Source organism: Dromaius novaehollandiae, chromosome 2 (assembly GCF_036370855.1).
Source record: "Dromaius novaehollandiae isolate bDroNov1 chromosome 2, bDroNov1.hap1, whole genome shotgun sequence".
Lineage (NCBI taxonomy): Eukaryota > Metazoa > Chordata > Aves > Casuariiformes > Dromaiidae > Dromaius > Dromaius novaehollandiae.
In genome coordinates this window covers 30,485,869-30,511,221 of record NC_088099.1, presented here as the reverse complement: position 1 = coordinate 30,511,221, position 25,353 = coordinate 30,485,869, and the positions used below count along the sequence as shown (strand labels likewise).

Below are 25,353 nucleotides of genomic sequence, written 5' to 3'. Positions count from 1 at the left end.
TTGATTTTTCAATTTGTGATATTAATATTATTTTAGTGGTTTAATGCACTCATACACAGAACAAAATAGAGCTCTTGTACTTGCACTGTAAAGATGCTCATTTAAAATGTTGCTGAGGCTTGAGTCCTCTTGGCCATTTGACTAAAATTGCAATGTACTGTATCAGTTTAATATCTGATATCTGGGGGACTATACTGTGCATTTGCAGGCCAATGGGCTCAATATTCAGATAGCTCTTTTTCATCTCAAACATCTGACTCCGTGGCTTATTGCAATGGAAAATTGCTGCTCTGATAACGCTTGGTAATACTCGTACATTATGTGAGCCCCAGGATACTATTTATGAATCTAACTTTTTCAGTACTGCCTGCAGGCATGAGGCATGAGCAAATGGTGTTTATTGCTGTGCAAATAGGGTCTTGCTCTTGTGCAGACTCTGTGTGGAAGCTTGCACGTTCCCCCATAGGATGGGAACCATATGGATTTTTTTTTCTTTTTTTTTGGCAGGCAAATAGCGACCAGACGCTACAGATAATGCAGTCCCCAAATGTGGAGGGAGGGTTGATGTGTGTTTGTGGGGGGGAGTATGTGCTCTGTCTGTTAAGCAACAGAAACTGTTCTTACAGCACTGCCTATGTGTGCCTAATGATGTGCTGTGAATGTGGTTTTTTTAAGGTCTCTTAAGAATATTTTCTTTTAAGCCCTTTATAAACTCTTCCTGAACATCCAGGAACATGTTTTTGCCTCCTCGTGATCAGTGTTTTTTCCCTGGGCTTATGAAATCCACACATGCCAAAAAGGTCCCTTTTTAATGCAAGGGCAGCGTCCATTTTGCCTCGTCCCTGTCACCTGCATTTCTACACTTTTGCTTCTAGCAGTGCAATTGCAGTAGAGGAACAAGGACACTGTCTTGCACCTGCAAAAGACTTTGCACAGGCTGCCACATGCGGCTGCGAACCACGTTTTCCACAAACGTGGCCGAGCCTTTTGGAGGGCTCTCCTCAGAGCTCACAGGTCAACTACCACAAAACCTGCAGCTCTTAAAGTACAGTACAAGACACTGCATGTTTTAATGCCAAGAGATTTGGGGATCTAGTAGAACAATAAGTCTAAAATGAGTCAAAGCCAGCATAATTCAGACCCTTTTCCATTTCTCTTTCCAATGTCCATATTATATTGACTGAGAATCCTGCATGCCCTTGGACTTGCTTGCAGCATGTGTCTTTTGCCTCATGTCACCTCTCCCTGAGGCTAAAGGATTGCAGACGTAATCCAAAGGCCAGAAAGCATGAAACAGGCTAAGGCAAGGTCAGCAGCTGCGGAGGTCTTGTTGGGGCGGTCTAGTGTTTACTACACTTTCATTTTTTCTCCTCCTATCTTTTTTTGAGGTGCCCACCGTGTCACTAATGCCAATGTAGATTGATTACGTGTCTGGACATTAGCCTAACTGTATGTAAAGGGAATTTGGATGGGATGTCTCCATGACTCGCGGATGAGAGCATTTCAAGTCCTCGTAGTGAGCGTGACCCACTGGGCTATGCTTGCCTGCAGCGTGGTGGCAGCTTGAGCTTTGCCCTCCTGGGGAGGCTCTGTGGAGCCCGGGTGTCCCAGGCAGCAGTGCCTGCCCTGTCCTCAGCGTACTGCTAGCCTTCAAGCTTGGCAGAGAGGGCTTCAGAATATACTTGTTCAGTTTTTGCGCTGTTGATTTCCCCTAGGCAATTTCCAAGTCCTTTTTTTTAGATCCCTTATGGCACGAGTGACACTGTAGCAGGAGGAGAAGCTTTGTCTCCGAGCGTAAGGGATTTCTGATTATAAAATGTTTGACCTGTGCCCTGTCACAGTGACTCACATTGTTAAAACTGATTTATGACTATTAAAATTGAAATATATGAACTGGGTGTTCTCACATTTGCTTCCATTCTCTTCTTTGACTCTCTGGTTGCATGTATTTTCACAATATAGCTGAGTGTCCTGATAATATGTTTTATTTGATGCGTATTTGAGAGCGTTGCAAACTGTGACAGATAAATGGTATTGGCAGGGGTGTTGGAAGGGTTGTATTTTTCACATTACCAGAGTGTACGTTCTATGAGCTTATGTACTATTCAGATAACTGCACCTCTAAGCTGAAAATGAAATGGTTAGCTGTCTGTCAAGTTCTTGGCTTAGCACACATTTTCTATAAATTTGGTAGTATTTGCTTGGATTTATTGGAGAGTTTATTCCAAGACATCAGCATTACTTTCAAATGGAAAGTTGTTTCTCTGCTGAACTGTCCACTGTCGGAGAGGTTCGTGTCCGAGTGGCAGCGTTTCACCTTCCTGGAGAGTGCAGCATCGGTGCCAGCCTGATGGGTAGAATTAGAACCAAAGGAACAAAAATGTGCTGTTTTCTCTGAAGAGTTTTGTTTTTATCCTGTCCTTCGGTTCAAGAGGTTTATATGTTAATTCTATTGTACGTTCTACCTGTAGAGCAAATTCTGTCTGTCAGCTGGCCATTGACTGTTTTCATTTGCAGCTTAACCTTCATCTGGGAACAGACCTTTGTAATAGGACTGTATCGTTAACGAGCATCATGCTAATGCCATAGACAAACCCAACCAGTGCTAAAAAATATCCCCCAAAAATAATTTGATGTGAAAAGAAGGGGGTATATTTGATACAAGCAGTGGGATATAAATACCGCTAACTTCTTGTAATAGGATGCATACAAAATTGGACAAAGACGCAGTTTTAAAATAGTCTCCGTGTGAGCATCGTGAGGGCAGATAAATGTTCCTAAAATAGCTATATATTTCTGTTAAACAAAAAATCACTCAGACACCACCTGCTGCTTTTGGCATCTTAAAATCTTATTTGGAATAGAGAGAACAAATGATTGCTTCTCTGTCTCCCTCTCCCCTTCTAACTTTGAATGTTTCCACCCAACCTTCAAAGACGGCAGCCAGTTTTTCCAAGCCTATTGGTTGGATGAACTCAGTGATTATTTAAGCCTGCATCCAGAATGAATACATCCAGTCTGAACTAGACTGATTAGTACTAAATCCAGGATGCCAGGGCGATCAGGAAATAGAGCACTTGTTTAAACACCAGTAATGATTTTTTTGTTGCATGGCTCTCATGGAAAGCTACTGTTGATTGCCTCAGTGTGGGGAGGAAAAAAAGAAAGAAAAAAGGAGGCAGGGAGTGCATCCACTTCACTGTTACAGAGAGAGCGTATGTGCAAAATCTTCTGTTGCTTGTAAGACTGGTGCATGCTGTATGAGAACAATCTGCATGAAGTTTAAACGGGACACGAAACCATTGCACAGGAGTATGTTTCTCTCTTTTTTGAGAAGTCAAAGATATTAGCATTCTGGTAGTTGTAAGCCCACAAATGTTCTTTTTTAAAGCAATTTTCTTTATTGGCTTACAGTTAAAACTGAAAAAAAGAGCAAATACAAAAAACTTTGCAAGCACACACATGTTAAGTACTTACACAATGCACCAGTAGTGATATTTTCCAAATTATAATTTTATCAGTAATCATTAACCCACAGGGAAAGAGAACAAATATAGCATTTATTACCATCAAGCAAGAAATAACACAACTTTTGTTCATAACATGCAACAGTGGAAATAAAAACAACTAAATTTGAGATTTTCAATGCTGCCTGGGGCATTTAGACTCATAATTCTTGATGAATTTCTCTGAAAGGTAGGTGTCTAGCTCTCTGTTGAGATGAATATGAAAATTTCATCCAGTTTCTATAGCCATCCCTTAATAAAATAATTCAGGCATATATATGCCTGAAACACTAAACTGTTAAGATCTGAAAAGAAAACATTATTGCATGTATAAATGAATCAGTATCATTGTCTTTGATATCATGAAAGAAATTTCCTGTCACTAGATAGTGCTCTGGAAAATCAGCTGTCTTTGCATTTCAGATAATTAGTTTCTATATTGCAAAGTTCTATATTTGTGCTAGTTGAAGTGAAAAAAAATATGCTTATGCAAATATCCCTCCTGTTTTCCATTTTCAAGATTAACTTAGTGGAGCCATCACATCTTTTTTATTGTGGTTTTGAAAATAGATGGACATAATTACCTGGGTAGATTCCTTTTGTCTTTGCCTGGGGGCAGTGAATTAGTCAGTCGGAGTCTAGCAGTCGCAAGGTTCAAAAATCCTCCTTTTGTTCTTTGTTTGCAGATTTTATTCCTCACCGTACAGTATTGCAACAAACCGCATGATTCCACAGACATCAATAACGCCATTCATCGCTGCTTCCCCTGTCTCTACATATCAGGTACGTCAGATTTGCACTTGTCTGCTATGTTTCCCATTTAATTATGTTTTGGGTGTGGATGAAGGCAAAGTGTATGCCATAGAAAATTGTGTGAGTGCTTGCACTCTTGAATCACACTTTAAACAAAAGGCTTTTTAGTAGTATTCAGGTATCATTTGGTGTAGGGTTTCGAGTATTTCCTGTGTTCTTTAAACTAAGCAATATAACCCATCATATTTTTTTTTATTTCAATCAGTAAATAGCATTTTTCTTCATTTTCAGTTGACAACAGTAGAAGCTTGTCATTCTTAATGAGATGTTGTCATTTTGCTTCCTTTCATTGGCAAAAAGTTTTATAAAATGCATCTTTTTATAATTTGTGTTGACTGCATTGTGTTTTGACCTTTTCACCTCAGCTGTATTTGTTCTAGTAGCAGCATCCTTTAACAACATTCATTTTTATCCAATAATCCCTAACAAAGCAAGATACTTTGGGATAATGGTCCTCATGTCCTTCTTCAGTCTCCCACACATTTTGTCTTTCAGAGCTTCTTTTTTGAGTATATCACTCACAGGTCTCCACTGGGAAATTATTGCTCAGCTCTGGCTTGCTGAGGTGGAAGGCAGAACATGGTTGTATAGTTTTATTACTAGCCATTCTCTGGGAGCATATCACTTTGATTGCGAAGCTGGTTGTTGCCTATATGTTTTCCCATTTCAGTTATTTCTGTCTGGTAGCATCACTGCTCTTCCAGGCCTGAGTCCTACCTGAGAAAAGTTAACCAAACTTGCCAAACTGCATGGTGGATTGTTTTTCATGTTAAGAATGGCTTGGTTTTTTGTTTTGGGTTTTTTTTTTTTTTTTTTTTTTTTTTTTTGAGGTGGTATGCTATTATCTACAGGTAATGCTGGGAGGTTGTGCCCAAAATCATTTTACTTACTGAGTTTTAAACTTGGTCTTCAAAGATAAATGATTCTCAGCATTTTCCTTGAATTTTTTGTCCATTACTCTTAGAAGACTATGTAACATTTCTCAAGCAAAAGTTGTTTGGATGAGATAAGCTCAATAAATTTCAGTAAATGGCAAAACAAATTCTAAAATTTCAGAAGACCTGGTAGTGTCAGAAATATCCAAATGCAGCTCACCTACACTTTTCTCAGTAGCAAAGCTGGCTCAAGAGATTCCTCCTTCTTATATGCAGCCACTTATTCCCCTCCCTGCTCCACAGTTTAGTTGCCCCTCTCTGCATCAGCAATATAAACCATTGATTATCATTCTTTTTTTTAAACCCAGATCATTTTTCGTATGTAGTTTACAGTTGAAGCCCAAAGACGTTTTCTCTGGCACAGCTGAGGAACTGCCAGGAGCAAGGAACAGCAGCAAGCAGTGGCAGCTCTAATGTTTTTTTTCTTGTGGGGATTCACAGTAGAAAATTTTGTAGAAGATGTGTGTGTGCATCTACTACATGCTGTGTGTAGTAGCAGATTTTGGTTGTAAAGTTATTGCACTGAACTTATTTTTCAACCAAAAATCTACTTCATTACACTTCATAAAAAGAAGTGTTGAAGCACACTGTAATTATACAATTAATTCTCAAAACTTGCTTCATGAACAAAATCGCAGGGCATCTGGAGAGTCGGGGCTGTGTGACTTTCTCCTATGCATCCATTTTCATGCTCAGTCTGAGATGCCACACAGCCATCTCTGTGAGCTTGTGGCCACCCACTGAAATCTCCACTGATGGCCGCAGCACGGGTGTATTTTTGTATCCTTCCTGTGTGCTGTGGTGCCTGGATTGGTGCAAAAGGAATCTAAGACACAGTTTCTGGGGTTGCTCTGAGCTATGCCCTCCACATGCTAACATGTGGGCTATCCGTGCTTAGCAGAAGAGGGAACAGAGACTGAGACATGCCACCACAAACGCACAAGATATCTGGCATGCGTTTAAGTGTTAGAAAAAAAAATATATATCCATGAAATCTTTTGGATGTCACTAGTAAGACAGAACAACGAAGAAAGGTTTTGGTGAGGTGGATGGAGTTCTGGTGGGAGTGGACCCCACTATGCCAAGGTAAGGGCTTCCCTGGGGGGCAGGGACATCTTAAGCTAGCTTTGACATGGTAGCTTTCAATTAGAATAAGCTTCAAAAGCTTTGAACTAGATCTGCAGCTCTTAATGAATGAGATAAATTATTCTGGGATCTCTGAAAATATTATACCTTTGAAAGTATATACAGATAGTTTTGAAAATAAGCTTAGTACGTTTTATGTCTGGTACACTGTCAGTTGGACAGTGTGTTCGTGACTACATTGATGGCTGAAAGCAAACAAAATACAAATGAAAAAGTAGGACAACATGGAATATTGAAGACTGCTGTATGAGACAGAACAATGCAGGTCTTAGAGGTGGTGCAATCTGACAGACTTCTGAGTTTAGTGGAAAAGTTATCAAATGCAATTTGAAAGGATTTTTCTTTATCAGTAATTTTATGAAACACAAATGAATGTTGCCTTAAGTTACATTACTTAAGTCTTTTACCAAAATTAGCTCCATAGTTGTAAAAGAAAGAAAAATTTCACATAAATCATTGGAGTTCTATTTTTTACCTTCCTCTGCTAATTAAAAGTTTTTGATATGCAGGTCCAGAGTACTTCATGGATGCCTCATCCGCCATATGTTATGCAACCAACAGTAAGTGGATACTTGTTCATATCCAGTTAAAAGTGCCCACAGTGTAGCCTCGCTCTGCTTGTCAGCCACGTACAAAATCCTAGGTCACATAAAAGCAATCAGCTGCCCCCTTTGACAAGAACGGTCTGCTGTAAAGATTCTGCTTCTTTAAAGAATATTATTTGATTTAGTGAAAAGGGGAGGATGGGTGATATGTTATCTAATTGCATTGATTATAAGCGAATAACAAGCTCTAAAGTGTAGCTTCTGAAGCTTTGCTTCAGGGACTGCAAGACAACTGCATTCCTGCATACTTTGAATTGCCAGGATCAACACGTTACCCCTCCCTTATGTGCTTATCCATCAAAAAAGTCCTTTGTAGTTGTATATACTTTAAAGGATCCTCAACGCTGCATTAATGTTTTTCAAGTACTAAAAAATGGTAAAGCACAGCTGTCTTACAGATTCTCTGCCAAATCTGGATCTGCTTTATGATTTGGCCAGTCAACTCTTTTTTCTGAGTAAAATTTCTTCATCCTTCATCAGTTTATAACTACTACTTAAAGCTGCATTACACTTTTAGCATCATTCTTTGGAAGTAGTGGAGGTGAATTTTTGTTTACCTCACAGAAGAGTTTTGACACACTTTGCCTAAATATTAGCGATACACCAGAAGGAAGCAACAGATTGAATCCCACTATGCACAGATTGCTTTAGGTGTATAGTTTTGTTTCCTGGATTTGATCAGTTTCTTGGATATGGATCCACTTAAGAGTTTTGTTAATTGAAATTCAAATGTGTATTCCACATAAGCATAGGTGCACTGATTCATATGAGGAGCGTAAAATTAAAATGAAGATGTATGGTTTAGGATTTCCATTATTCACAGTTGTGTGCAAATATTTTGATGTCATGGTAGAGTAACTTCTGCTAGCGTTTTTTTGGTGGGAGAAGGCAGTGTGGACATAATTACCCTACATGTCTTCTTAGTAGCACAGGACTCTAATCATGATTTGAAGCCCGCTTCCACATCCCTCAACTCTTTAGAGCCAAGTTCTTCAGTTTTCTCGAACCAGGCAATGATTGTAATGTGTGACTGAATGTCTGCTGGAATCCCAATTCCAACTAGTATGGAAGAAAGAATTCCCTGCAAAAGAATTTCAAGAGAAAATGAATTTGGAAAGGATCAGAGTTGTAATTTCCCCATTTGGAAGACTCTCTATCTGATGGCAGGAACTGGAAAAGAGCCTCCTAATCTGGTTGCCAGAGCAGCAAGGAATCAGGCCTTCAGCCTCACTGCCTCACCCTCCAGCTTGCAGATCTGGATGGGCAGTACAGGGCTTGGGAGGGGATAGGAGCAGATGGGGAAGGCCTGAGCTCTCCAATGCTCAGGCAGGAGACAGGGTATCAACCCCTAGCAGCCCTACTTGAAATATTTTGGTTGCAGAGCAAGCAAAATTGTTTGAGTGCCTTTCATATGGGCAAACTGGAAGCTATCACATAGTTTTCCAAACTGAAAACCAATTTTTTTTCCACAAAACTGAAATTATTCCAAAGATAATTTGGTGTGACAAAAAGCATTTTCTGCCAAAAATTATTCTTGGAGAAGATCCCCAACTAACTGTAATGATAATACACAAAAACGTATTTGTGGAGAAGTTAGGATTGTTGCATATGCCACATATTAGGCAAAACATTGCACAAGCCAAGGAACAAAAAGCTTAGCCACACAATATATTGTACCTTATTTGCTGCACCAGCAAAAACATACCCCTTGATTGAAACTGTTGTTTACCATAAATCAATACACTCCAGTTCTATTCTACCAGGTTTTCCCCTGTTCAGCAAAGCATTTTGCTGCAGCACTAGTAGCTGTAAGTATTCTGGTGTGATAATTGGATGTATTAGGGGAAAACAGTTTGGTAAAGGGCTGTGAAGAAAAAAAATAATTCTTAAAGTGAGTGGCATCCTCAATATGCTGAGTTAAATTTGTGTTCGTTGCCTGCCAGAGAATTGTATCAAAGAAAGTATGTGTGCTTGTGTGTGGGAAAGCAGAGGGAGAGTGGGGAAGTGGTTTAACTTTTCAGTTCAGTGTCATTGCCATTGTGGGTTACCTCCGTATATTGTCTGTAGCAATTCTAATCTCTTCACTGAAAAGTTTTTCCAGCGTGTTTCCCAAGAATATGTTGTGGGGGTTTTTTTAATAAATGGACATAAGGCAGCTAGCACTGAGGAAGTGTAATAGCGAAAAAGAACTGCTAATCCCCAGACTTCATCCAGAGCCCAATTCTTTATTAGAAATGTCTGAAAAGTAGTCAGAGAATCATTACACAGAAGACTCGAGGCATCAGAATTAAAGGCCTGTTTTGAAAGAAAATAAAGGCTCCACATCCATTGTAAGATCGTGTTAGATTCATACCTAACTATACACTCTATTCTAGGCACCTACACAACTTAAAAAAAATAAAAAAGAAGAAAAAGAGAAGATGATGACAAAGTTGGCAGAATTTAAGAATTTAAGATGGGAGTTTTGGTAGCCCAAAGGGACTGGGAGCTTCCAATTCCAGTTAGCTATTTGTTTCTTCTTGTAACTTAGTTTGCTGTGCTATTATCTAGATTGTCACCACTTTACTTCACAATATGCTATGAGATGATTGATTGGGGCGCGTGATGTCCCACTGGAAGCCAGTGCTGGTAAATACTACGTTCCCCTTGCCACAGGAAGGAGAACATTTTGTTAAGGCTGTGTTATTCTTTGTGAATAAAGATGAACTCTCTTAAAGCAAGCACAGTTTGAATTGCTTAAAATGCTGATGCTTCTTTCATTGTTTTGATTATAAGAATTGGCTAAATTATGTTACTAAATGATTAGCTTTTCCTTTCAGAGGAAAGGTCCTACTTGATATATGTGTGTAGTTTAACACCACGTAGTGTCCCTCACAACAGAGGCAAGTGGGCACCACACTGAGAAGGAGGCAGAGGCAGGTTTGCCACCTGCTGCACATGGACAAGGTGGTTTTTGCCCAGGTTTGTGCACTGACTGGCAGGGGAGAAGAGCTGCACTGCACAGCGTAACCACCCCGCACCTCCCCGAGTACCACCAAATGCCTTGCTGGCAGCGTGCGGCCTCGGCGCTGAGTTACTCAGCCAAGCCTGATACATCCTCGCTCTGTAATCTCATGGGAGATGAGGTGTGAGGGCCAAAGATTAGTTTTTTCCCAAGTCAGATAGAGCAGCTGAGGACTCTGCAGGTCAGTCAGAATTTTCTCATGATTTCCTCCATAACTTTTAACTTTGGGGTAGTAGGTTGATGCCAATGAGCAGCTGCAAATTCAATTTTGATTTTTTTTTGTTATCAGTTGTTTTTGTTAGCTTTATACCAAGAGCCATGGAAAATTATTATCAAATAGGTTGAGGTAGCATTGTTGTTTCTGAATAAATAGTATTAAAAATGTCCTTCTGCCGGCTCAGAAGGGTCACATGTGAAAACCACCGACATCTTTGTGCTTGCACAATCTTCAGTGCTTTGGAAAACAGGATTCCTGAATCATGTGGATATGATGAAAAAATTACCTTTAGGCTCATGTGTGACTCAGACACTTTTGAAAATGTACCATTTCTAAAGGAAGCCTTCACAACTTGATGGTTGTACTGACTTCCCTATGTCCAAGTAAGAATGTCTCAAATATGCCAGTTTTGTTGCTTTTCCATGTGCCCTGTTTACTTTTACCAGCTGTAAATGGAAGACAAGATACAGAAGAATTATGGCAGTGTAGGTTTGGACTCAACTAGACACAGCATTTAATGCACTAATCAAAGTCAGGGCTCTGTTTAATTAACTATAGCTTTCAAAGTACAGTGCTCACACTATTTGAAAAAAGTTTTGTTTCGTTAATGCCTTAGGATAAGTGTGGATGGATAGAGATGACAGAATCGAGGCATAAATGGCGAAAGAGTTATTCTGGGCATTTAGAATATTTGCTGTATTAGTGTGTTTTTCCTGCAGTCTCTGAAGGCCCTCTGATGGTTGAGGAAAACTTTGTTGTTTAAAGTCAATTCATATATAGATAATTTTCATTTTTATTAACAATGACATCTGTGCAAAACTTTTTGATTCAAGTCTCTATTACAAATAGCTCATGTATTCTTCCCCTTTAAGGATGAATTATCTGGTGAACCAACAAAAATATTCTACCCTAATACTATTTGTGCACACAACTAGCTTTGCACTTACCCCTCCCATATTCACATATAAAACTCTGTGACCATAGTAATCATTGTGTATGCATAATAGGTTTCCTTGTCAGTCTTGAATAGTTTCTGAATAATAGGAACGGAAGGAATATGCCAGTGGCACCATGAAGGGTGTAAGTAGAGCAGCATATGGAAAACCCTACTATTGCTAACGATTAAGTGCATTTTGGAGGACTTCTCTTCTGGACATTTCTCAAGCCCTTGCAGCCCTCCTTTTGGAAAGGTCAATGTCTTAACAAACGCCGTTATTATTTTTTTTTTCTGTCTTCCTTCCTCTAGCCTATGGCTGAATGTAATCTGTCTTTCTTTAAAAGCAACAACAAAAACATTTCTTATTTCATGAGCAGTGTAAAACCCCTAACTTGGTGAGAAGCTGGGCTGAGTAAAGACTCCAGAATCTTGCCTTTTGATTGTTGCATATGAATGTAGCATAAAAAGTACAAACTGTCCAACTGAAATATATCAGTTTTCATTTTCTCACTAGCAGCTCTGGTGTTTTGGATAATACCCAAAATACCACAGCAGTTTCAGTGTTTTGATTCCTACGCTCTTGAACAAAGAAGTTCCTTGTGCTCCCTTCAGTGTCTCCCAAGACTGCTTTCTTTCCTCACATTTGTTGCTCTACCTTTTTAGCAAATAGAGTCCATCTTGCATTTGTGTGTATGAATGTAAGAGAACTAAGTATGTCCTTTGTAGACAGCTGAATCCAGTATCCAAGATGAAAAGTGAGAGTTCAGCTAGATGGTATGAAAAGTAAACAGGAAATAATCCTTCGAAATTGGAATCTCCAGCTATTCTTTTAACTTTTAGCTGTGTATTTTTAAGCGATCCTTTGAACATGAACTTACTTGAACTTATAAGGCTAAGGAGTTTAGAGGTTGAAATAACTAACCAAATACCCATGCCAAAGTTCTGCTGAACAATTTTAATTCCAGTGCTTCCCGAGGCAGAAAATCAGGGACTGCCAATTCTATAACTCTGATAATCAGGATAGTAATTGGCAATGTTCCTGGGGGACAGGCAGGCTAGCACGCGGTCAGTCCTGCCTGCCTCTCGCCCAGCAGTGCCCATATATAGAAGTTGTCTCCGTGCTATTAAATGGGTAGTTTCAAACTCAGCCGAGCCCATGTTTACTGAGCCTCTCTAATGCCAGGTGCGGGCATATTAAGGAGAGGACCAGGGCATCTGCCTGAGGAGGACAGAAAAGCAGTACCTGTCACCCAAATTCACGCCTCTGCAAGAGGGGTGGGGGGTGTAAACAGTTTGCCCAAGTCACATATCGTACTCAAGTGTAGGGGCCTCTATGTTCGATTACTCAACACTTCTGGAATCATATCAAAGTATTGCTGCACTTGTTTGTTTTGCTCTTGTAGAAATTAATATGAAGTTGAATGGCAGAAAAGCCTTATCCAAGTTTGATATCCAGCCCCTTTTGACACTCTGCTAGAGCCCCCTAGTGAAACTGGACATTTTTGTGGTGACTGCAAGACACGCCACATATGGATTCACTTAGGAAACGTGGACAGGAGAACCACAAAGCGTTTCCAGTAGACAAGTCCTTGCATTTGAGGAACTTGTACTTTGCTGTTTCATCCTAAAGCAACTTACATGTTCTAGTAAAATGTTATCTTCTTTCAGATATTCTACAGATAATATGAATACTAAATGGATAAACCATCAGTCTAAGATTTTTTTAAAGACATTTACAGTAATGGCAGAACCAGATATATAGGGTGTTTTTTAATACAAATCTATAAACCTAAATGGAAAAGATATTTGGGAAAGAAAGCTGACACTAAATTTGAAAGGTACCTCAGAGATTTTGAAGTCAGGAATTTCTGGTTGAGAATGTATAATGGTTATGGAATATTGATTTCTTTTTAACAGAAGAGATGCAACCTTAACTGTCAACCTTTATTCTTAAGAAAAATCTTAACACAACAGCTGTTTAAAAGCAGTAGACTTTATCAAAGGGGGCTATTTTTTAAAATCTAGTTATTAATCAATAGACATTAGAGTACCTTCAGTGGAAGAATGCAGTGCGTTTAAAAAAAAAAATCAATCTCTAATTTGCTACAAAGCCTGCAAGTCTGTTTTAACTTTTCCAACTTCATGTACATCTACTAAGACTGAAAATCACCCTGGCTGCATGTGGATTTGCATTTATACAGCTTTTAAATTCACACTAAGTCAAAAACATGAACATGAACTGAAAGGTTCATATTTCATGTTTGCCATTTTGAGCAAAAATTCCTTATTTAGTGAGGACTGGTCATGTTAGTTATTGTCCAGTTGGTGGATTAATAAGTACACAGAAAGTGACAGGATCAGTAGAGAGTGATGGGCTACGTAAGCACGTGGTGTTAATTATAGTTTGAGAGTTAGATTAATGAGTTTGCAGAAAGTAATGGGCTCAAAAGAATGGTGAATTAGATAAGCATGTGATACAAATTTGTCAGATGATTTCTCAGCTTAGTTCACCATCAAATATTTTGCTGTGTTCGTTACATTATGGTTTTACATACATATGTGTGCTATGAACTAGAGAGACATGTCACCATGTATATTACCTTCCTCTCTAATTTATCCTCCATCATGGACCATCTCTCTTATTTTTCGCCCAATAATGTCCATTTTCTTGCGATGCTAATGTTCCAGCCTCTGCAGTGAGAGCTCTGCTGCATTGGTTTAAACTAATGTAGATCTGCATCTGATACAAAGCAGGATACAAACCTACCTGAAACACAGATGGCCATATAGGGCAATTGCTGAATGTGCCAGTCCTGTGAGGATGGAAAGGAAAGGCAGCAATTTTCATCTGCTCCAGGCAGTGCAAGGCGTTGAGAAAGCTCTGTGCTCTGCGCACACCAAGGTCTCACGCTGGCTGGTGACCAGGCAAGGAAGGATCTGCTGCCCCACTGTTGCTCCACTCATCTCCATAGTTGCAGTGCCCCTTTTGCAGGATGGAGATGTGCTTCTGGTTCCCAACATGCAGGTAGGGACAGATGCAGAGGATGTCGTTGCAGGACAGTTCACCAGCAGAAAGGGGCATGGATCTCTTTTGGGCCTCCCAAACTCCATCCCTGCACTGCGGAAAATCATTGTTTCCGTTAGAGATGAGGTGCTGCACAGCTTTGGAAAAGGGGGCAGCCTTTGAACCTAGAACAGCTGTGGTGAGGATCAGATGTGCAATGTGACTAGAGTGATGCTGGGACAGCACTGTCACAATGATGGCTCCAAAATAAAAATTACAAAGACTGGCACAGCCTTTCAAAATTGTAAATATGAATTCCTGATAATGAAGGTTCAAATCAAGTTGTAGACTATTGCCAAAATGCCCTTTTATATATAATTGGGAATATATATAAAATTGTCCTTTTTTTACATAATTGGTCGTGTTAGAATTGAAGTGTAAAATGCAAAGTTAATTATTGTTCTTTTTTTTTTTTTTTTGAAGCTTGGTATTCTTATGGGTTTTTGTCCTAGAGGATTCCACTATTATTAGAAGCAAATTCTAAATGGAAATCATACATACTGTTCATTTATAAATGTAACATATAGGTATAGTCATCTTTGCTGAAGCTGCTTTTTGAACTGAGCCTGCCTCTCCTCACACTGGTTTCAGACTTAGGGATAGACTTTTTGTTTTGCCACTGATGTATTGTGTCATGTATTGTGTGACATCTTTCTTCTCAGCCTCAGTTTCTCATTTGTCTGTTATTTATCCCATCTATTTAGATTATAAAACAGTCACACCTCTAAATAGCTTTTACTGTATGTTTGTGAAAAGCCTGGTGGAACAAGGACCCATCTTGACTGATATCTCTAAACACATCCTCAAAATGATAGCATTAATATTTAACAAAAAATCTCTAAACATTAAAATAAGCCTATCCTTGCTCCAAAGGGAGATGTTGGGTTGATTTTCACTGGTATAAATGAAGAGTTAACTTTGCTTAAGAAAATTGAGTTACATAGGTGTAAAACAGTGAGACTGCGAAGAGAATCACGCCTGCAGCAGTAAGTTGAGGAAGCAGACACTGGCACCCATCTAATCCTTAGAACAAAAGAGCTTCCATAAATTACCCTTGTATTATGCAAGCATATTCAAGGGCCAATTTACATAAGTAAGCGGACTTAGCTAATCTATATATTACTTACAATTACATCATGATTTATCTAGTGCAGGAGATGCGTACAAAATTATAATAATGTAGGCCTTTAAGGAGGTAGTGACCAATTTATAAAACTCAAGATTCCTGCTGTGTCCTGGAACTATGCTATATAATCCCTTCCAAAATTTGATTAAATTAAATTTGATTTAGTTTATGTTTTTTTGCCTCTTGCTAAGGTTATTGGGAGGCTTGTTTCAGGACACCTTTGCTCTGAGGCTCTGAACTGCATTTTCAGTTTCCAGCCTAACAGTACTCATAATCATTTTTCATCCATCTGTTCTTGGTCTAGCACTCTCCCATAGCTGAATGTCTCCTTTCTGGGTGTTTACCACATTATTTTATAGAAAAAGTCTTACCTGCATCTTCATTTGCTAGGCTAGCTATGCCAAGTTCACTATGCATCTGCAGCAGCATAGGGGCTTGGAAACCTCTGGCTGCCACAGTGACCCTTCTTTGCATCTTTTTCACTTCTAATACATTTTTCTGGGACAGCGGACCAGCACCACACAGGGTTCCTGGTGCTCACAGTATTCAAAAATTTTGTACAGTAGCATTAACACTTCCTTCTCTTTGCTGAGAATACTTTATATGCTGCATTGGAAAATAGCATTTTCTTTTTTTCCTGTGCACATGACCTTGGTAGCACAGTCATCCTGTGATTTGCTGATATACATAAGTATGTCCTTCTTGCAGCTTCCCAGCAGATGAGCTCCCACATTATAGACAAAACCATTTATTAGCCTAATTAACTGCATGATTGTACACTTTGTTCTGTTTAATCCAGTTCTTCCTGTATGATAGTTCAGTCTGCCACTTTACTGACAGTGCCTCACAACCTCCTTATTTCTCCAAATCTTACTGTTCGAGGGCATTATTAAAAATATTTGATGAGAACAATCTTTTGGGGGCTTTTGTGCAACTCCGCCCCCCCCCCAACCATAGCATTATAGCTTGTCTTTTAGCACAACTTGTTCATTTTCCCTTTAGTTAATTTTTTACCATCCTCTGATTTAGTAATTTCTGGTGTAAAACTACCTAAAATACTTTATTGGCCTTCAGAGAGCTTAGATCTGCTGCATGTCCTTTGTCTAGAAAATAGGTCATTTTATTTTAAAAATGAGGTTACTTAGCTCTATCTTTAGTTTATCTATTTTCTGTCTTCATTAATATCCTTTAGTCCTGACCACTGGACCTGTGATTGCATGTGCCAGTTCTTCTGGAATGGAGATGATCCAGTTGTGATTTCTCATTGCACTTGCACCCACACCTTGAGCTCGCTGATTTTGCTCGGGTTTCCATCTCCTTTGACTGTATTCATTCCTGCGCACAAAATCTGATTCCCAGAAAGCTGCTTTTGGCAGCACTGTCTGATGGCTCATGCAGGAAACGGAGGCAGTGTCCTTATTCTGTGCTGGGGCTTCCTCTGGATTACCTTTCATCTGCATGCCATCCTCACTGTGCAGGGAGTCTGCCTTTGTGTTCTGTCCTTGCTTTTCATTTATAGATTTGAGGAATCTTTTTTTAGGTCTTTGAATATCATTTGCAAGATTTGTCTCAGATTTTTAGCAAATCTTACTTCTGTTCTCTAAGATGTAGCTTTTTTGTCTTTTTTTTCCTTCTTCTGTGTTTTTTCCTGCTATACTTACTGAGGTGTTCGAGTAAGTGGTTGACCAGTTAACACCTCCTCAACTGTAACAGGTGAGGTAATAACATAATTATTGTTAAATTATTTTTGCTGCGAAAGTATGAACAGTTTTTTATATCAATGTGTAAATGTGCACTATGACGTAACAACCTGGAAGCTAGAAACTTCCAAGATATCCTAAGTAATAGTTTATTATTGGATGCAGTCAGGAGTAACAGTATTTGCCATTCATTTTTATTCTATTTAATCGAATGTTTTCTTTTCAGTTCAAATGTCTTTTTAAAGAATGTACTATTGACCTAAGCTTCGCAGTACAGAGACAAATCTAGGTCAGACCACACATATCTTTCCTAAACTGACTCCAGCCCCACTGAAGTTAAGTGGACTGATTGTTTAATTACAGTTTTCAGGTTATAACTTCATGGCCTGGTTTTCCTATCAAATTGGAGTAAATTAGGAATAAATCCATTCTAAGTCCATGCAGTTAACAGACTGTGTCAAAAAGCTTCTTGTCATGAATCAGTGGTATCTGCAACACTGTTGAGAGTATGGTTTCAACCTCTTTTTCTTACAATCTGGTTGCAAAAACAAATAGTGAAATATAATAGTATAAGCACTGAACAGTCTTTGACTGTTTCTTAGTGGGTAGATGAAAAAATGAGTTGTGTAACCCAACGACAGATCAAGAGGGCAAAAGAATTTTGAAAGAGTGCTGAGTTGTTATTTAGTGAAACCACTGAACGATTATTTGTTGGACTACCTGCCAAAGAGAGATGCACTTCAGGTTGGGCCGGCCTTCTTATCAAACGGCTTGTTGTTGAAAGGAAATTGGAAATTAGGGGTTGAAATGCCACTTCTTCTAACTGTAGTTTAAGTGCAATTTATTATTCCTTATTACTGACTACAGCTTTGAACTTACCTCGTTAAAAGATACCCGCTGAACAGTCTGCCCACTTCATGCTTTTTAAATAAGTTACCCGGGAGTTTCTGTAATGTTGCTGCAGGCCTTGTTGCCCAGGAGAAGCCCTGTCTCCAACATCATGAATCCTCGGTGTAGCCCTTCACCACTGTGCTTTTCAGAGCTAGCAATCGAGTGGAAATTATTTTTTCTCTACACACAGCTCATCACCCACATCTCCCAAAGCAGGCAGAAAACTGGGTTCCTCATTATCAGATGTCTACTTCTGCCTCCAAAAGAGCTGTGTAACTCAGAGTGAAAAAACATGTGTGGAGTCCTTGTTCAGGGCTTGGTCCAGGATAACTCGGGCTATTCCTTCAGCTCCAAGGTGAGGGTCACAGGGGTGACACCCTGCTACTGATCTCCATGGTGGGACAAGAAGGTTGCATATGATTCACACAGCAAACAGCCTGCCTTCAAACAGCCTTTGTACTTTTCCAGTACAACAATCTGTAAATCATTACGCACCCCCCCTTTGCCCAATCCACATAGGATGTGAGTCTGTGTCAGCTCCCAGCTTGATAGCCTTCCTCTTTAGCATGATCAGTAAAAAACTCCTGCTTTCAGCTTTGGAAATTACCAGCCTGCCAATAGCCAAGAGGGTGGATGTCACATTTGCAGATGTCCCACATCTGATAGGACTGAGGCGAGAGGCATATTTCCGCTGGGCAGGTAGGGGGAAGAGACCTGCCGTTGTGAAGCTGGCATGTCTACGCTGCTGCTACAATTGCTTCTGGCTAAGCTGGGTTTCCAGCGGTCCAGGAGGGCCGGCAGGGTTTCGGAAAGAGCATGGTTGCACTCACTCTATCACTGACATTCCTTCCCACTGACAGGCCATGTCATTTCTGCGGAAAGGAGAGGATTGCTGTAGGTATACTTATTTTAAATGGGGATAAAGTGTTCTCAGGAATGAGCGTCTCCTGGTGCTTGTCACAGCTCTTACCGCAGGGAGAGGAGGGGGCAGACATTTGTCAGGAGCAGTTTGAGTGTTTCTAAGAGACAGGCAGATGCAGCGCAACCTTTCTCCCTGCTCTGTGCACGCAAGTAGCAAAGCTGTATTAGCTCCTTCCCTAACACCTGCCCCGAGTTCAGCAAGCAAAGCCACGCACAGTGATAGCAAAAGCTGCCACATCGCCTTCCCCCAGGAGCAGCACAGGAATAACAAGAAGTTGAAGGGAAAGACTCTTGCATTTCCCCTTCCTTCATGCTGTCTTCTGCAGACAGGAACGCCAGTTCACATGACTTCAGCTTAAATCAGCTTAAATCAGCTTCAGTTATTCACTGCCATGGTCCCATTGATTTTAATGGGAGGTGAGTGTAGGACCAATTTTAGGCAGCTGCTTAGAGCAGCAGGGTGCCGGGGGAAGAAAATGATCCTGGAAATGTGGTCTTGGTGCTGTGGCTGCTACCAAGAGGGAAACTGGGCTCAGCACTGCACTTGGGATGCACAACAGCAAATCCCCTTTTACCTATACCAGTGTTCATGCCATTTGCAAGTGCAGCTTTCCTTGAGTATTCTTTCACTTACGCTTTGGGCAACAAGGTTCAATTTTGAGTACAACACTGAGAAAACTTTTGCTGGGACTGAATGGGTGATGTGCATGTCTTTGAGAATCTGGGTCTTGTACTCCAGTGAGCAGTAGCTACAGATGTTTCCACAGGAATAATATTTAAACAGATCAATGTACGTAGCTGTCACCCATTCAGGCAAAAAAATGGGAGATGTTTTTGCTAGAAGTCCACTGAGCTCACTATAAAGCTTTGGCAGGAGAACTTGAGGAGATTAAGGTACCATAATCTAAGAGAGCTGCTTAGCACGGGAACTAGACATTCAGCAGTCTTAATTTGCCATTATTCCTAGACTTCTACTTCCCATTAAAATCCGCCTTCCAGTTAAAAATCAGTTGTATGGGCCATGGCATTGACAGTGTATACCTTATAGGGCTATGGTATAGAACGTGTACACTTGCGCCATCCTGACGGAAACATTAAGGGACGTACATCCCTGTAGCTGCTGTCTCTTTTATGATGATGTCTGCATCTCTCCTCAAAATGCCAGTGTATCTGTATCCTCTTTAAGCCGCTTTTCATCTTTTTTTAACAGACAAGTAAAGGAATAAATTGAAGGAGCATGCAGTGACTACTGTTGTGTCATATGAAGCATGAGACTGACTGTCTCTTGTACTTTCATTTCATCTTCTTGGCCAGCCTGGGACAATATGGAACCTGGTACTATGCCATGTTTATTCTTTTCCTCACAGAAGAAAGAGCTATGTTAACTCTTTTGTGCTGGTAAAATTCTTGTGATAAATAGAAGTGAAGGAACTCTTTGAAGTTAATAATTCCAATATCCAGTATAAGTCCTAGGCACGTCACAGGCATTGCTTTTGTATGTTATATGTTCTAAAGGACAATAGTTTTGCTCAAATGTGGTGGTTTCCCTCTGAGAAGTATTTTCTCAATTTCAAAGAATGCTATCTATCATTATGACATGTTCCAAAGTGGGAGCTCAAGACAAGCAAGCAAAGCAATAGCAGAATAGTCAGAAGGTCAGAATGTGTGGTAGGCAGAGACTTCAAAGTCCCTAACAAGTCTTTTGACAGGCACCCTTTTTTGTCCTAGATATCATCTGTTAATTAGTTACTGTGAAGTCAGTGCAGATTAATGTGAATTTGTTTCACTTCACTATGGGCAGGTTCATTTTACCAACCTCCAACTCAGGAAATACAGTTAATGTCATGAGTTGGAGTTGCTGTGCTCTGGTTAGACCTTGAGGTGGCGGAGGTATACCCGAATAGCAAGTTTGAAGCAAGTGTGCCTGATGAGAACTGAAAAGATGAATCATCATCTCTAAAATACAGGGTAGTTACCACCAAATTTTAAAATATCCTTTGCAGAGTTAAGAGACTTGGAGTGCAACTTCCTAAAACTGATGAATCAGTTCTAATGATTGATATAAGACTCTCATTTTCCTGAAGGTTTTCAAAGGTTTTTGAAATGTTTCTGAACTATTCAAATAATTGGTGCTGTACAGTATCAAAAATCCTGCCAAGCTGTCTAATTAAATGCAGCCACAGTTGCTTCTCAAAACTGAAATGAACTACTTGGTTTGACATTTTGTGAACCCTCTCATACAGGTAGGTAATTCCAGCTCCACAAGGAGTGTTGGTCACCTAGTTTCTCAGGTCAGTGGATATGAAACTGAATAATTTCCTCTTAATGGATGACTTGAGTAAGTGGTTTGAAAGTAATTAGCAAGCCCAGTGGATCTGATATTGAAGTATCTGATCAGCATCTTACAAGGAACTACTTATTTCCTGTGGGAAGGGAGAAAGCAGAGGTGATAGCTGGTCATCCTCTCGACAAATTCAGAGCACAACGTGTTGCTCCTTCTTCTAAGGATGCTAATCAAGGAATGGTTGCACCATCCCAGACACTTTTTGACTTCTGATGGAGTGATCCCAGCTGATTTGATTTCAAGCTATTTTCAGAAAGTCTATTCATTGTTACTGTTGGGTGGTTTATTTGGTCACTTTCAAGAAAGCAGTAATTGACTTCTTACCGATGCAGACTATTTTTTATCCACTAATACATTTTAATCTTGGTGCACAGCTATTAATGGGATATGCCTCCACTCTAGAGCAATTCAAATTGATTTTGTTTCTCCTTCAGAAATATATTACAGTAGAACCACAGTATATAAAAGTGCTCAGTGTGTTGAGATGAACTAGCCTCACAGTATATGCAGCTCCTAATGGGAGCTCAGTACATTTAGAGAAGAAATAGTGATTGATTGCCTGGTGCTCGGGCTAATTGATATGGCACTGAGTGAGTCAGAAGCTCTCAGCTCCATCAAAATCACACATGACATTGCTCCAATGCCTCTTAATATTGACTGAGTAGTTCATATGATAAAAGCAGCATGTTGTAGAGGAGAATTCCAGAGCTGAGTGAATCTTCCTTCAGCATCAGTTACATTCTTTCCAGAAAGGCTTCCTGCCTGGAGTAGCATTACTCCTCCGCTGGAAATTTTTTAAAAGGATGTTCTCAGGTCTGTTTATTTTTTATGGGCTTGGATGCGGTCACTGAGATCCTGTGAGATCAGAAGAATGGAATGAAAGTGGCCACAGATGACACTTGAGCTATTTCCACAGCTGGATGCACACCAGCCAGAGTAGGCGGTCCTTTGCAGATGAATTAGTTCGTTGAAGTACATGATACAAAACATCTGTTACAATGAGAACAAACAAAAACAATGTGCCTTTGAAGACTGCGATTTGTTGGGAGCTGCTTGCGAGGGTGCTGAATGAGGCGGTTGTCAGCATGGAAACATTTTCAGGCTTGCCCTTGCATGAACTAAAGCAAAACCACACTGTAAGAGTATCTAAATTCAATCAAGCAAAAGACCTGCTTTTCCCAAGTGTTGTTACTCTGATTCCTGATACAGCAATGGGGAGGGAGGGAGCCCTTTGGTACCAAATGTTTTTTATACCCTAAACCACTTTTAATACAATGGTATAATTCCAGCTGAGTGGCTGTAAAAACTTAGAAGCTACATTGGTACAATAACTGTTTTTCTGTCACTTGCTCCCCGCACTTCTTTATTACCAGCTGTCTTGAAGTGCAATAGACATTTTTCATTGTCAGTGCCACCTGATGGCAAACAAAACCTTCAAAATGTTTTTGCTCTGAGTATTAGCTCACAGCTCCTAGCCAGAAGTAGACCTTTCACATCACCTTAATGAGCAGGAGGTGATCCAAACTTTCCCACAGATTTTTACTCGTAAGAGGTAATTACTTTTGCCAGGCTTTTATTTTTTCTACCATTTAAGCTGATAAGAAAGTAAGAATACTGGGTATTTTTGGACCAAACAAGCACACTGAATGCATAAAGGCCAAGTTGAAGACTGATCAATCAAGGCCAGGCCTTTATTGTTTACTACAGGTCAGTCTTACCTTTTAGACAGCTTAAAGAAAATGCAATACTTCTGACACAGTATTTTAGCCATAGTAAGTATGACTAGGATGCAGGTATATGTAAAAGCACTCATTTCATCTTCTTTTCTAAAGCAAACATACAAACTAGTACACAGATTTGATAGATCAGAACCATATCCTACGTACATAATAGGAAAAGACCACGCTACCAAAGTGTGCTCCCAAACAGGATTTGTCCCAGGTCTGTGGGTATGCACATAACGTGGGCAATAGCAGTAAAAGAAATAAATAGAAGTTAATCCTTTAGATCAAGTAGTAGGGATTTTGGACCTGGAATCCCTGCTGACAGCCGCCTGTGTCTGCACAATGCAGCTACGTTTTTTAAGGGCTCAGCAAATGCAATGGGAGCTCCTCTGTCCAGTGGCCCCAATGGGAGAGTGAGTCTTTCACTGTGATTGAGTGGTGGGTGTCAGGAGAGGTGAGAAGATGCTGAGGAAGCAAAGTTTAACAAGTTTTTTGTTTAGTTCAATTGCTTCAGTTTACGCTTTCTTGATGAGCAAGGCGTCTGATTGTATATGTAGTCATAGTTTATTATAGCTGTACAAGACAATTATGTTAATCTTACTTTTATTTCCTAATATTCTTTGATCTTGTACACATCAAAGATGTAAAATTTTAGTCTTGTTGGTAATTAGCTAGAAAGCAAATATGTTGTCTGTCAGTACAGAGGATACAAAGCACAAGATATTGTCCTGGGGGAGTCTAGATTCTAGTCTAAATTTTTTCTCCTCATCAGATTTTTATTTCCCTTTCATCAGTTGCCTCAGCCATTAAATAAATGTACTGGCAGTAAACTTCACCACTGTGGAATTCATTCAGCTTTTTAAACCGTCTAGTCACTCAGTATGGATCCTCAGCTGAGGAAAAGCAGTGTGGTACATCAAATAAAAACATACATCAGTGTTTCCCAAACTTACAACAACCCCTTGCAGTCTGTATTGACAAAGGTTTTGTGCTTGCTTGCTGTTAGTTTTAAGCAGACTAGGGCTAATGCTGTGCACAGTTCGGATTCATTCACCCATTATAGTCCAAAGACTTGGATGCCTAACTTGTGATTAGCACTTTGGTCAAGAGCAGCAAATGAGTATATGCTAAATTATTCGGATCTGCAGTTGCTCTTCAAAGCTGTCTTTCTGGAAGGAGAAAACACACACGGATTATTTTACAATTACTGCAGTGAATCTCTGCATCAGTACTTTATGCCTACAGCTGGTGGATTTATACATTGCAGTTTATTCTGTGGATTGACCCCTCCCCCCCCTTTTTTTCTTCATGAATTGCAAAGAGATCATTATCTTCATAAGTTTGTTTACTGTCCAAAACTTTTGTATGAATAATTTATGGCAACATTTCAGCCTAAAGATTGTTCTCAGTGCGCATAACAAGTATTTATTAGATGGTTTCCTACTGGAAATTGTTATTAGACCTGCCACCTTCCTGTACCCAGGTTGGTCGTCCTTATCTTTATTAATTACTTCAGCATCTAGACGAGATGATTGTCTTGACGTAAAATAAAATCTTGTTTCTTGATTAAGCAAGTCTGAAAGCTGCCATAGGCTGCCTGTATGGTAAATACTGCAGAAGTTAGAAGTAACAAAAAGTTTAAAATTGGGTAGTTGGAAGAAAAAATTCTCTGAATTGCGGTCTGAATCTGAAAATAAGACCAAAATCATCTCTACATGGGATAATTAATTAATGACAGTCTGTCTGTGGTATAAAAACCTATTGAACACCTGCATAGTAATGTACAGTCTGCTTCTATCTCTGAGGATTAAAACAGTGTGAAATCCTGGTAGCATTCAAGTCAGTGACAAAACTCTAATTGATTTCAGTGGGGCCAGGATTTCAGGCTAAATTTATCAGGTTCACAAAACAAAGTTCTGTATGTTGCTGTGATTGTTGGATTATGGAGGTTTTAACTGTTGAAATTGCACAAGGTCTTCTGCTAAAAAAATGTCTTCAAGTAGTTCCGATTTTTTGTTTCAAGCATGTGCATTTATGCATTATTTCTCCGGATTTATAATCATGTACAGTGACATAGGGCTGAAACACCACAAAATAGGGTCTTTCATGATACTTCAGCTCCTAGATAGTAGAATTGCTACAAGAAAACCATTTCATGTACTCTTTAGTACGTGAAATGTACTCTGATTTTCTGGATGCCTGGGAAACCCACTGCAGAATAGTAATATGGCTGCCAAGATGTTGATCCCTATTTGAGTTTATCAACACATCTGTTGTTAGTTATATTGTCTCTTTTGATGTCTAAGACAAAAAAAAGGTTTGTTTGGCTTTGGGAGGAAGGGGCTCAAGTGGGATGAGGATTCACAACCATACAGTGCACAGCGGCCAGCCCTCAAGTCCCCATCACTCTGGAATTAATT

The 25,353-nt window shown here is 39.7% G+C and overlaps 1 protein-coding gene across 10 annotated transcripts in view; it reads left to right on the top strand.

The window, feature by feature from the left end:
* RBMS3 (RNA binding motif single stranded interacting protein 3) overlaps positions 1 to 25,353 on the top strand; it is a 761,325-nt gene that overhangs the window by 683,677 nt on the left and 52,295 nt on the right. For all 10 annotated transcript variants that reach the window (XM_064506141.1, XM_064506140.1, XM_026098805.2 and 7 more), the window contains 2 exons: positions 4,193 to 4,289; positions 6,910 to 6,960. In XM_064506141.1, coding sequence (XP_064362211.1) covers positions 4,193 to 4,289; positions 6,910 to 6,960 — 148 coding nt within the window. The remainder of the gene's footprint in view (positions 1 to 4,192; positions 4,290 to 6,909; positions 6,961 to 25,353) is intronic.